Source organism: Chlorocebus sabaeus, chromosome 20, assembly GCF_047675955.1.
Source record: "Chlorocebus sabaeus isolate Y175 chromosome 20, mChlSab1.0.hap1, whole genome shotgun sequence".
Lineage (NCBI taxonomy): Eukaryota > Metazoa > Chordata > Mammalia > Primates > Cercopithecidae > Chlorocebus > Chlorocebus sabaeus.
The window spans coordinates 116,496,583-116,510,328 of record NC_132923.1 but is presented as its reverse complement, the minus strand read 5'-3'; the positions used below and the strand labels follow the sequence as shown (position 1 = coordinate 116,510,328).

At 54.7% G+C, this 13,746-nt stretch overlaps 1 protein-coding gene across 1 annotated transcript; it reads right to left on the bottom strand.

The window, feature by feature from the left end:
- Window positions 1–2,903: 2,903 nt before the first annotated feature.
- Window positions 2,904–6,661, bottom strand: CAMK2N1 (calcium/calmodulin dependent protein kinase II inhibitor 1). The gene is made up of 2 exons (XM_007980213.3): window positions 5,664–6,661; window positions 2,904–4,220 (listed from the first exon to the last, which is right to left on the bottom strand). The coding sequence occupies exons 1-2, from the start codon at window positions 5,827–5,829 to the stop codon at window positions 4,150–4,152; spliced, it is 237 nt and encodes a 78-aa protein (XP_007978404.1). The 5' UTR covers window positions 5,830–6,661; the 3' UTR covers window positions 2,904–4,149.
- Window positions 6,662–13,746: the final 7,085 nt, after the last annotated feature.

The following is a 13,746-nucleotide window of genomic DNA, read 5'->3' as shown; positions in this document are numbered from 1 at the left end:
CCCCAGGATGCCTCCACTGACCCTCAGGGCAACTGCCAAAACTATAGGCAAAGAAGCTTCATGCAACAAAAACGGTTGGCTAGATCTTAAAAGTTCATTTCCTGGCACCTGGTAGTCACTTCATATATGTTCTTATTGATGGCTGCCATTTGTTATGCACCAGGCCCTGTGCTAGGGAAAAGGGAGGAGTTCCCATCTAATGATATGCGAGAATTGTCATTATCCCTATTTAATAGAAGGCAAAACAGAGGCCCAGAGAACCTGAGAAATGCCCAAGTCACAGCTAGAAAGTATAGAAGAGAGGTTTCAATCCAAGACATCTGTGTCCCAAGCCCATGCACCAGCCACCCTAATGTCTGACCCCTCCCTCTAGGCCAGAGCTTCCCACTAGCCCCCCAGACCCTGGGAATTCCCTCTTGGCTCTCTGCAGAGGTACCCCTTACTCATTCCTTCATCTGTGGCCTCTAGACAGTAGTAATTTTCAAGTCTCTTTCTTTCAAAACTTAATTTGCCAATTTCCCCCTTAGAGGTGCTTTTTGATATTCCTTCAGGCTGTCAGCCTGGACAGGCCACGGAAGCAGAATCCAGGGAGATGGATGCTTATTACAACCATTCAATTAATTAAGTTTGAATAATGCAGCGCTGGCATGCTCCCATCGATGCATGGAGGCCTATAGACCTCCCCCACCTTAGACTTTTAATAGCCTTTTCCATATTTATTGCTACCTAACCGGACACTTCAAACATATCCTGCACTCAGTATAATTTGATATCTGCCCAGACCCCAAAATGCCCTCTCGACAAAGGTTTACCTGATGCTATACTATATTTAAAAGATTGATATTCCTTTTTGCTGAATGGAGTCCTTGGGAAAGGAGGACTCTGTCTTCCCGAGCAGAGGATCGGGCATTCGCTGGCGGGGTGGCCTCCCGCAGGAATGTTTTCATACATCACTCATTAAAATGGACCTGGAGCCTTGGCCGAGGGCTCCCATACTCCCTGCTTCCCAACAAAGGACAGCCCCAAGGCCTTAGCTGACCACATCCAAGCCCTGCCCCCTTCTAAACCCTTACACAGTGACTGTCAGAGCCAACAGGGCCTCAAACCAACAAAGGACATTTAAGGCTGAAGGACAGTGACAACAGCTGGGACTGAGCCTGGGCCTGGGGTCAGATGACCCTGCATCCTCCTCCTGAAGCGTGGGCCCTGGGTTCCGGTCCTGTCTCTGTGACTTACTAGCTGAGTCACCTTATACAAGTTACTTCACCCTTCTGAGCCCCAGTTTCTCCTGTATAATCAGGATAATAATAGTGCCTATTTCATATGGCTTTGTGAGCCTGGTATACAGTAAGAGCTCAATTAATGCAGAAGCTGTGCAATCCTTTTGGCCTCTCTGGGGCCTCGATTTTCTTACCTACTGAAGAGAGCAACTCGTGGGTTTCTAGGGGTGCTGGGATGATTGCACGGGAAAACAGGAGGGAAAACACGTTGTAATTACACAGTGCTTTGATCACATCAGTGGCAATTACTCCTGGGTGCGGACACAAACCATGCCTTCCAAAAGAATCTTTTCACGTGGCTTCTGCCCCTCGGCAGATTGATGCCTTGTCCCCCTCAGTCTATCAGAGGGAAAGCACAGGGGATGGCTGAGCTCCATGGTGCCCATCAGCTCGGAGGTGCTGGGAGTCCCCGGGTGAGCAGGGAGGAGAACAGGTTCTGAAGGAGGGTCAGCACCTGGGAAAATCAATCTGGCATTCGCACTCCTGCTGGCCCCACCAGCCCCAGCTTGCTCACCACTCCCAATAATAACTGCTTGCATGGAGAGCTCTCTGCTGGGACCTCCTGAGCCCTTGGGCCTCCACCGCCTGGGAAGGAGGTTGAGACATCACCCCCTCTGGGCCCTCTGGAGCCCCTCTTCCTCCTGCCCACCCCCCTTCCCTCGCCTCTTACCTGATGTCTGAGTCACACTTAGGCTCCTGTCACCGTGAGCTGTGTTGTGACGCCTGGCTGACAGCTTTCCCACAAACACATTAAAACCTCCCAGCACTTCTGGGTGTGTGATAGCCCAGGAGAAAAAAACCTCTCCCAGTTTTCTTCAGCCAAAATCCTTCTCCCAAACCCTCCTCCCCCGGGACCCTGCTCCCCCACCTTTGACTGCCCCAAGCCTAACAAGGGGCTGAGATTTGTCTACCTATCAAGCCTTCCTAACTGATGATTAGAGGAAGGCTGGTAAGTGCAGGTGCCTGAGATCTCTCAGGCCGTGCACCCCCAGGAGCAGCGCATCCCTCGACCTGCGAGCCCTGGAAAGTGAAGATGCAGAGAACGCAACTCCTCTTCAGCCCTGCCTCTGAGGACAGGGGGCCCTTGGCGAAGTATGAAATGTGCATAGAGTGGCCTGATACTGAGTGTTCCCATGTGCTGGCATTGTGTTCATCCTCCTAATAACCCTATGAGGCAGGGGCTGAGTTATCCTCACTTTACAGATTAGGAAATGGAGGCTTAAAGAAGGTCAGGCTCAAGTCCAAAGACCTAGGAAGTCAGGGAGCTGGGACTTGCATCCAACTCTGCCAGCCTGCAAAGTCGCTCTTAACAAGATTGGCTGCTTCCCTGCACAGTATCCCTTTCTCCCCTCACCCCCACCAGAGATGGCAGAAACCTCAGGGATGCAGTGAGAACTCAAACTGCAAATCCAAAACGGAACAAATGCACCTTAGGGGGATGGCCTTGCCAGTCCAGCCCATCTTTCCTCTCATCTGAGTCCACCCACAGGGGCCCCCAACATTGCCATTTTGCCTCGCAGACCAAAGCCACCATCCCTCCTTCCTGTCTGCAGCCAGCCCACAAACAGCAAGTCATGTCCCCCCCCACCTCACCCCCTAGCCAAAACAGAGGAAAGAGAGGAGTGAGACACAGGAACAATTCTTTTATTGTACATTGGAGAAATAGCCCTGTGTGCTGGTTCAAGGTGCAACATACAGAATATTGAATTAAGAAAAGAGGGAACGGGGAGGGGAAGGGAAACCTCTTGAGGTCCAAAGTTGCAAACAAAAAATGGTAAAAGATTTCCTCACGCAAGAGGCATTTTTGCAAATACCATGCAAAACAGGCAGCTGGTGTGCCTTAAGAGAATCCCTATAAATAACAGAAAAGACACTCCAAGCATTCCTGTACGTGGACTCAGAGCACAGAGAAAAGAAACTAAAATGCCTTTTGGCATTTCAAGATATTTGGCACTCTTGTGATTACATTTTTTTACAGTCCATTAAAGAGAATAAACTGACATAATATTAGAGAAATAAACAGGCTGCTCACACAACAGATTGCAAGGGGAGGTTAGAAAAAGCTCAAGCATTTTTTTGTTTTTCATGTGTGCATGTGTGTGTGTGTGTGTGTTTCTGACATAAAAAATGTGTCCATTTGCATTAACTTGGGCAAATAGCTTGCAGCAACAAAGAAACACAAGCTTTACAACTCATTTTAAAATAAAACAAGGATCTTTTCTATGTATCATTCCTTAGAAAAGTTCTCTTCTTGTTTTAAACACATTCCTGATAACTTCTAAAGATGACCAAAATAAAACAGAATATCTACAGAGATCATATTCTGAATTTTTTGTACATCCAAGGATAACAACATAAAAAAAATAAAACTGGACAGCATTTCACATCCAAGTGCACAGAACCATTTTTGCAAGATTAAATAATGTAAACATTGGGAACAGCCAAATCAGCGAAGAATGCCAACACCTCAAAATACCTGGTGTTGCCACTTCATTAAGTGGTTCAAAATCCAGATCTATAATTGCGCAATATTCACCGTATATAAAAAGAAATGGATATTAATTTTGACAAATAGCTGCAACTGAGACTTTTTATTTCTTTATATGTGTGTATATAGTGATTTTTTATTATTTTTAAAATTTTATTTATTTATTTATTTTTATTTTTGCAGAGAAGCCCAGAGCCTTCTCCTCCTCCTCCTTCTCACACCTCATCGGTCTCCCGGCCTGATACCAGAAACAGGTTGTTGATTTCATCGTGGGTAGCAAGCTAGTAATACATTTCAAAGTGCTTTCTGTTTTCATGCTTTTTGCCAATAACTGTTATCGCCGTTCTTATTCTCTCCCTTAACTCATTGTCTTTGGGGGAGTTAGACACCAGGAGGTGCCTTGTCGGTCATATTTTTCAGCACGTCATCAATCCTATCATCTTCAATAACAACTGCAAAAAAAGGGGGGGAAAAGAGAGGTGAGCGCACTTGGGCCTAGCCAGAGGTCTCTGACATTTCCCCTTTTGCCCAGAGTGGGAGGTCGGGAGAGGAGAGGGGGAGGGAGCAGGGCTCACTGCGCGGTGAAACAGCTCCATCCTCCTCCGCCCCTGCCAGGGGTCCCTTCCCTGCTTTCCTCTGAACTACCCCAACATCCCCTATCCTCCAGCCTGCATCCCAGCTCCATTCTGAGAAAAGGAAACAGAGAGGGCGCCAATCCAGCCGCTCTTGCTGCAGCCGGGGCGCGCACTGGCCGAGTTCTCCCGGCACCAGGTGCACTAATTTAGACAGAAATGTCTGGAGCTGTGATAGGAGAGGGAGCCAAAGTCTTTGGGTCTCGGGACCGTCGCTGGGCAAGGCTAGGTGTGGAAATGCGCAGAGCCAGGAGGGGACGCCAAAGCCGGTTCCCACGACGCGCAGCGGGTGGGAGTTAGGGCCTGGCCTGGGCGGGCGCCCCCTCCTGCGAGCCCTCTCCAAATCGCCAGCGGACGGACTCCGCCGCCCGCGCTCCCCGCTGCGGCAGGGACACTAGCGGTAACTTCCGCCTCTCTCACCGTCTCGACCTAGCCTTGTCTTTCTCAGTCCCTCCATCAGTCCCTCGGCGCGACGACCGCCGATCGAGGTCTCTGGGTCTCCCTTGTCTAAGGCGTCGGTCGCCTTTATTGTTTCGGCGGCTTCTGCGTTCTCCCCATACGCGCGTCCTCGGCTCTGTCTCTCCCGCTTCAGCTCCCCTCTCGGGAGCTTTGTCTCGGTTTCTGCCACCCTCGGTCTCCCGCGTACCCCCTCCCCTCCATCCCTGCGTCTCAGTCTCTCTTGGCAGACGTCAGTCCCCCTCATTGTCCCCGCGCCTCTAGAGCTCCTCTCGGAGCCTCTCTGCCTCTCCGCCTCTCTGGGGCTTTTCCAGCTCTCGCGCGGATCGCCCAGGCCTGGCAAACCCCCACCCAGGCCAAGTAACAATGAAAACCCCGTAAGACTCGAACGCCCTAGCCTTCCCTGCAGGAATGGGATCCTCCCCACGCAGGTCCCCACGCCGTCCCCTGGGGGACCCTGGGACCCCCTCCCCCCAGGGTTGTGGAGCGAGCGCAGCTGCGACTACACTGCGCAAAAGGCGGGGGTGGGGGGCGCAAATCAAAAAAAAAACTTTGCCGCGGGTGGGGACCCCAAGCTGCAGCTAGAAGCCGCCACGCCCCCGGGGTGATCCAGCCGGGGATCGGGCTTAGGAGGACGCGTTCCTGGGACCCGCTTCAGCCGGACCCGCAGTGCGGGATCCCCCAATTCTGCAGGAGGGGATTCCGTCGGGTCTGAACCGGCTCCAGCGGGTGGGAGACCTCCACAACCCTTGTTCAGGCCGCCGCGCGGGAAAAAGGGGATGTCAGGGAAGGGGGCCGAGAACTCACCCCGCTTGCTCCGGCCGATCTGGCCCAGCTTGGGCGGCCGCTTGTTCTGCCCGGCGCCGAAGAAGTTGTTGGTGTCCTGCAGGCGGCAGGAGAAGATCTGGCCCACGTCGCCGCCGTCGCCGTAGGGGCTCAGCTTCTCGTCGCCGTAGGGCAGCACCTCCGACATGGTCGCGTCCGGGGGCTCCGCCGCGGCGCCTCCTCCGCCCGCGTCCCCGCCCGCGGCGGACAGGTTCAGCGGCGCTGGGGCCGGGGGCGGCCGGCCGGGGACGGCCCGCGGGCTGCTGCGGCGGTGGCGCCGGCGAGAGGCCGGGGGACGCCGCTAGGGCAAGAGCGCGACACCCGCGCGAGCGGCCCGGAGAGCGCCCGCGGCTGCGCTGCGCTGCGCTCCGGCTCCGCGCGCGAGTGGCTGCTGCTCCGCCAGAGGCGAGCAGGACTCACATCCTCGGCGCGCTGGGGCTCTGGGCGGGGGCCGGGCCGGGCGGGGCCGCGAGCCGGGAGGGAGGAGGCGTCCCTGCGAGCCCGGAGGGCGCGGGACCGAGGAGGGCGCACCCCGGGAGCCGGGCGGGCCGGTCCTGCGGCGAGTGCGGGCGGCGGCGCCGGTTCGGGGAGGCAGACTGGGAGCTGCGAGCCGCGGGGCTGCGAGGGGCGGAGGGGGAGGGGAGGGAGAGAGGAGGGAGGGCACCGGGGGAGGAAACCCAGAGGGAGGGTGGGGGAGAGAAACCGAGAGGGAGACGGGGAGAAAAACAGGGACTGAAAGACAGGGAGGCAGGGGAAACGGTGGAAGGAGAGAGAGGAGAGGGGGAGAGGAAGGAGAGGAGGAGAAAGAAGAAAAGGTGGTGGTGGGGGACGAGCTAGAACGGAGAGACAGGGGAAAGATGAGAGGAGGAGGGAAAGGATCGGGAGGGAGAGGAAGAGGGTCGGAGAGGGAAGGAAGGGAGAGAGACAGAGGGGGGAGAGGGAGGCAGGGATAGAGGAGGCAGCGAGCTGCGAGGAGAAATGCCGGCCGCGGCGCCGAGGCGAGGCGCGGGGAGGAGGGCGGGAGGAGGCGGGGAGGAGGGGACCCGCGGGCCTCGGGGAGAGATCCCTGCGAGCGGAGCGACGTCACGGGGCCGCGCCGGCCGGCCCGGGCCGCCGCTAGCTTCCTGCCCCCGCCCCCAGCCCCCGCCGTCCCGCTCGCGGGTGTTTACGGGGCCCGGAGCTGGTGCGCGCCCGCCCCGCAGCCGGCTCTGCATCCTGAGGGGACCTCGGGGGGAGTGGGGGTTGCGGGAGCCGGAAGGGGAGCGGACAGACGACGCACACGCGGGGAAGGGCGGAAGCATGCTGACCTCCCTGGGGGCAGATGCTGCGGGGCAAAGATCGGAGGGCTCCAGGGCGACCCACGAACACAGCCTCCCCCGCCAGCTGCAAACCAGGGAGCCCCTCCTCCCCACCGCACTTGCTCCCCAATTCAGACCCCGAGGGCCCAGCCACTGGGGCCTTACACTCTCCTCCCGCCCTGGCTCAGTCCGACCTGGAAGGCCTCACTCCCCACCGCCCCCGCCCAACGGCGCTGGACTCCGGCTCCCGCGGGGCCTCCAGGAGGGGGAGGGGGAGAGAGAAGGGGCAGCCCCGCCTCCCGCAGGAGAAGGGAGCGCCTCATTACGCCGGGCTCGCCCGGGATGCCTGGCTCCCGGCGTCCTCTGCCTCCGCTGGGGACGTCCCGGGCCTGCCGCCCTCTGCCCTCGGGGCCTCCCTTCCAGCAACAGCCGTGCGCCCTGTGGAGAGACTACGGCCTCTGAGATGAGGAGCGGGCTTCTCGATGCCGGGAGGGAGACTGGGGCAGCCCCAGAGGCCTGGGAGGCGCATCTGCCAAGCAGATGGAAACTCCGAGGGGGCAAGGTGCATGAGGAGCGCTCATTATCCTCGCCGGAGCCAGCAGCACCTGCCCTCCGCTGGAGACCGTCTTTACTTAGCAGAGCCGCCTGACCACGGGGAGGGGCAATGACCCCAAGGTCATGCCAGCTGCTGGAGGCAGGGCTGGGAAACACATCCAGGTGGCCCAGGTGTGTCTCACCTGGCTCATCCTGCTGCCCTGCAAGAGGTCCCATCAACAGTGAAAGGAGCTCTCCCCTCCCATCTAGAACTCCGGCGGGTGGGAGCTGGAGGCAGAAGGGGGAGGTTTTTTCCTGGTATAACATCTGGTGGAGGGGGGAGTCAGTCCAGCCCCCTCTCCAAACTGTGTAAAAGGATTGGCTGGCCTCGGGAAGCCAGATCCCATGCGGGGAGGAGGAAGGGAGCAGAGAAAACGGAGACTGAAGCTATGTGGCAGGTGGAATAAAGATGTCCCTTGGATTTAGGTCTGGGTTTGAATCCCAGCCCCGTGGTTTGCTGACTGTGCGACCCTGAGCAGGTCATCTCTCTTCTCTGAGCTTCCATGGTCTCAGCTGTCCAATGGGTATATGGTTAGCTACTACCTGTGTACCCTGAAGGACAGTTATGAAAACAAAAATAAAATCAGGCTCTGATGCCTGACTGAGAGTGGATGTGCAATAGACTTTTGAGAGATGACTTAATGAGTGAGAAAGAACGGTAGCACTTCATTCGCGCCATTTCAGGACCACAGGAGCTGGGAGAATCCTTAGAGACGAGCGGGGCCTAGCCCTCATTTCCATATGGGGAAACGGAAGCCCAGAGGGCCAGGGGCTAACCCCAAATCCCACAGCTTGTCTACGACAGAAGCCTCAGGTCCCCAGACTGACCTTGTTCCTCTCCACAAGCCACCTGGCTCATTCATTAGGGCTTTCCCGAGTGCCTGCTTTGAGGTTAGCGCCAAGGCCAAGTGCTAAGAGAGAAAACAAGAGCATAACAAGCAGGACAATAAAGTTCCAAGAAGCGCTGACATTTGTCTCCTGCTTTCTTATTTTCCCCCAAAGCATTTTCACATCTATTATTGACCTTGCTTCTCAAAATAAATACCTTTTGAGGTAGAAAGAGGAGACGTTGCATCCCTGTTTAACTGACGTAGCAGAAAGAGGATAAGTGACTTGCCCAAGGTCACAGCCTAGCGATAGAGCCAGGAGAAGCCACTGTGGCCAGCCCTGATTCCATAGGGGACTCCCTGCAGTGCAGGGCTGGGACCACCCCATTCATGTCACATCCACCTGGCTCCTTCCTTGCTGCTGAGAAGCACAAAGCAATTTACACGCGGAGCACCTAGGACAGTCCCACTGCACAGAAGGTAAGCAGAAAGACTTAGTGAGGGCTGACGAATCCCTGCGCGCACAGCAAGTGAGAGCAAGAAGAGAAGTCCCTTTTCCACTCCATCTGTTTTTATGTTTACCTTGCCTTGTTCCAAATAAGGTTAAAGGTGACAGCATCCCACTTTCCCAACTCAGTACCCACCCCCTTCAGGAAGCACAGGCGCCTCCCAGCCCATGGCACCTGACAGCTTGAAAAGCATCTCCATGACTATTCGCTCATTAATCGCCAAGCTTCGGAAGCCAAGAGGCTGGCTCTGAACCAGAGGCCCAGAGCTGTGTTGAAGAGGCCAGACCCAGGTGACGGAACCTAATGAGGCAGGAATGAAGGCTTCTCTCCCCACCTCCCCACAAGGAAGCATGACAGTACATGGTCTGGGGCAGTAGTCTAGGATGAAGAGCCCACTGAGGCAGTCAAGTTCAAAGCCCTGGTTGGGCGCGGTGGCTCACGCCTATAATCCCTCCTACTTTGGGAGGCTGAGGCAGTCGGATTGCTTGAGTCTAGGAGTTCGAGACCAGCCTGGGCAACATAGCAAGACCCTCATCTCTACAAAAAATTTAAAAATGAACGGACATGGTGGGGCACGCTTGTGGTCCCACCTACTTGGAAGGCTGATCGGGGAGGATTGTTTGAGCCAGGGATGTTGAGGCTGCAGTGAGCCATGATTGCACCACTGCATCCCAGCATGGGCAACACAGTGAGACGCCATCTCAAAAAAAAAAAAAAGTTCAAAGCCCTGCTCTGTCGTTTCCTAGGTCTGTGATCCTTTCACTCTCGTGCCTAAGTTTTTTCATCTGTCAAATGGGCATAAAAATCATTATGACTTGGTGGTTATTGGGGGAAAGAGAGCATACACACACCACGCCTAGCACAGAGTCCGTCCTCAATAAAGGTGGTTGTTATTATTTGCTATGGGCTCTCTTTGTGGCTTTGAAAAAGCTACCTCTGACTCTATATCACCCAATGGGAAACCTGGAGAAGATCACATCTTTTCAGTGGCAAAACCAGTTTTCCCAAATCCAAAGTAGATAAAACCTGATTGAAGCAAAGTTGGGGGGGTGTCCCAGGGCCATACTCCAACCTCCCCCTGAAACTTCATCTGAAACTCCTTCACCAAGTCCTGGGACTCTAGAAATAAGAACCACAGGACCAGGCCATTTCCATGGGGCCTTTCAGCACAGACATTCCAGGATTGAAAATACATATTTCATAGTCCAGACTGGGCACCAAGTCCCACACTCAAGCAGGTGGAATAAGAAAGGGGAAGGTCAGCCCCAGCAGCACCCAGCACAGAAGAGAGGCTCAGCACACATCAGTTTCCCCTTGATCTAATCTTCTCCCTCCAATCCAGACAGGGAAACTGAAGCACAGGCAGCGATATCAGACAGTGATGACAAGACGTAGGGAAGAACATGGCTGTGGTACAGCCCAGTCCAGGCCTCTGTGCCTGCCTTCTGGGGTCCGTTCCTTCACCTGGGCATTGGATGGCAGGCCAAGCCCAGGCTCCTGTGGAGAAGGGGTGCTGGGAATGCTGAGGTTTGCCAGGGTCGGCTCAGACCCTAGACAGTCAGGAAGAGAGGCCAGGGGACAATGCCCTGTCAATAGCCAGCTGGTCACCTCGGGAGAGGTTAAGTGACCACCCAGCAGGGAATCACCACTCTGAGCCAGAGTTGGATAAAAACCCAAGTCCCCACTAACCCTCTCAGCTCAGTGACTAGAACCTGGGTTGCAGCAACTTCCCTTACCTACCCTCCTTGAAAGGCAGGGCCTCTGCCCCCATCCCCACCTCGTGACCACACACACACATGCACACATGCACGGTGAGAGACAAGCACACGGACTCACTGGAGGTGGCTTAGATCCAGAATCAAGGAATGTTAAGAGAAGAATTCATTCATTCAGCAAACACTTGTTGAGGACTTCTGTGTCAGACACAACCCTGTCCCCAGTACAACTCAAAGGGTGTTAACTTATTTGTGTCTAATCACTAAGACCCCTTCTCCAAATAATATCTTACAAGGAAATTCAGTAGATAAAACTTAGACAAGGGTAAGCTGATGGGGTCACAGGGGTCAGAACTCCACCTTCTGGGCCCTCCATCCCCCAGCTGGTCTCCAACAGTCTCCAAAGAGTACCCAAAGCCCTGCCAGGCTCGGTGTGAAACCACCCCTAGAGCTCATCTAGTCTAACTCCTCACATGACAGCTGGGGAAACTGAGGCCCAGCCAGGGAACAGTAAAACACAGGTTTCCCCACTACATTTCACATTCCTGCCACCCTGACACGACATGTGTCACACTTGGAGTCACAAAAGGGAGGGAAATTCTAGCAATGAGCGATCAGTCACAAAATAAAAGCTCATTTTTTCTGACTATGAAGTTTGGGGTATTTCTTTAAAATAAAATACAAAGATCACAGGGTCATTGTTTAGGTCATTGTTTAAAGTTTTTATTGCACCAACAACCCACAGAATGAGAGTTTCATGGGCTCTTCAGGAAATTGTAAAAAACCATGATGAGAGCTTGGAGGGGTTTAGGAGCCAAGCCTCACCAGGGCATGGGAGGGGGTAGGCCACCTAGGTGCCCGATCCTGCCCCCTGCCTGTCCGCTCCCCCCATCCCCATCATTCTACATCAGCAGTGCATGAGGACTGGGTGAGGACCAAAGGCGTGGGGCTGGGCAGGGGAGTCTGGGCTTGGAGCTCTGAAGGAGAAATTCTGTCTACAACTCCCAGCCCAGACCGAGCTGGTGGGAGGTGCTGGGGCTCCAGGTGCCCTGGAAAACTCTTGCTGCCTCTCAAGCCAGGACAGAGAGGAGAGAACAGCAGACAGACCTGGCACAATCAGACTTTTACAACCACAGAAGTGTATCCTCAAGACCCTGGGGGACAGGCAAGGGCAGGTACGACTTTAGCCCCAATGGACGGATGGTGAAACTGAGGCTCAGGAGGTTTGGAAACATGGCCTGGCTCCAAAGTCCAGGCTCTGAAAACGTCAGATGGCCTACCAGGTTTCTCCTGCCCAGGGGTCCCAAGAGGCTAGAAGTCCCCCTAACTAAGCAGCCCCTGACTTCAGCAGAGCAATGAACTGAGCCAAACTGTGGCTACTAAAGGGAACTAAGGAGGAGCTGACCCCACCCCAGTTCAGAAGGGGCAGCCACTGCCCTCTGATCCCAAATTCAATACCCACTCCCAGTCATTACTGAGAGCTTGCCATGGAAGGTGGCTTGTGACTGTCATATCTATACCACGAAGGAGGGCTTCGAGGCCAGAAAAGTTCACAGATTAGTCCAAAACCACACAACCAATGGAAGGCAGCAGGTTGGACGCCAGAGGCCAGGCTCGCCACTGTTGGGTGGCATTGCCTCCCTGAGCAGGCCTGGGGCCAGGAAAGTCCGGCAAACCTCTTCCAGTCCCTACACCTCAGCCTAGCCACAGAAACAGAGTGGGCGTAGATTAGAGTCCAAAGCTCTCACAGGCTGAGGACCCCTTCGGGAATCTGATGAAAGACACGATTCTCTTTCCCAGAGGCAGAACATTGCGTAAACAATTTCCAGGGGATCGCTGAACCTCAAAGACCCCTCACATGAAAAAAGTCAGGGCTGGATCCTCAAGTGGCATTACAGGGTCCCCCACCAGTGTTCTGTGATGACAGAAGAGCTTTTTACTCCTTCAGCTAAGAGGAGCCAGGACTGACTAAGGAGGCCCCCAGATCTGGGTCAGACTTGTGACGGCTCCATTCTGATCAGAGGGATGCGGCCCCTCACTGCTAAGCCCAGGATCCCACCGAGAAGCCTGGCTGTGCAGGTCTCTGGACCCTCAGTTCCCAAGCACTGCATTCAGGCACTTTCTCACTCGATGGACGTGAGGAATTTAATGTCCATGATAGTCCTGTAAAGTGGGCAGGACGCAGCAGGGATACTTTCCCACTGTGTGGTGGGAAAAGTGAGTCCCACAGAAGGAAGATGAGCTGCTCAACTGCAGACAGAGTCACCAGCACTGAGACCAGGTCTCCCAAGAACCAATGCAGCACCCTGCTCACTGAATCCCAGGAAAAGCCTGTTAAATGAGGGTAGACCCAGAAGCCTGGGTTCCATCCCAGCTCCACCCCCTCCAACCTGTGTGGTCTTGAGGCAGTTACTCCACTCTCTGAGCCAGAATGCCTCTGTGCCATGAAATGAGGGGGACAAGATCAGCCTCCAAGGGAGATTGTGTTGCTCAAATGAGGCATTAAGGTGAGAGCAAGGGACAGCTCCAGCAGTGATTCCCACGGCCCAGAGCCTCCTACAGCCTTCAGGGGAGGAGAAAAAGATCTCTTCTTCCTAGGAAGCAACTTCCTACGTCATAGGGAAAATAGGATACTACAGAGCCACCGATGCGTGGTCACAGAGGCCCTCCCCATCCAGCTCTGTCAGGCCCTGGGCTGGACATGGCAGAGGACAATCTGATCGGGGAGGCAGGTGCTAGGGACAGGTGAAAACGAGACTCGCAGAAAGTGGCAGAAAAAGAATCCAAGAAACTAAAAACAACCTCAGAGAAGCAGACAGGTCCCCACACAGAGGAAGAAACTCTTCCACAGGCTCAGAGGCAGGAGATAAACTGGGCAGACAAGAAGCAGAACTTCCAAGTAAAGTAGAGGACAGAGGAAGAAAGGAAGCAGAAGATGGGGAAGTGAGGAGGCAGAGAAAAGCCGGAAGCACAGGAGAAAGGATGAGGCAGTGAGGAGAGCTGGCCAGGCTGGAGAAGCAGAATTTCTCCACGGAGGAAAATCTTCTGGGGAGAAAAATCAAAATCTGTGCCATACAATTTTTTTTCAAGCATCCTCTCCCAGTGTGAAGTCATTTGCATAT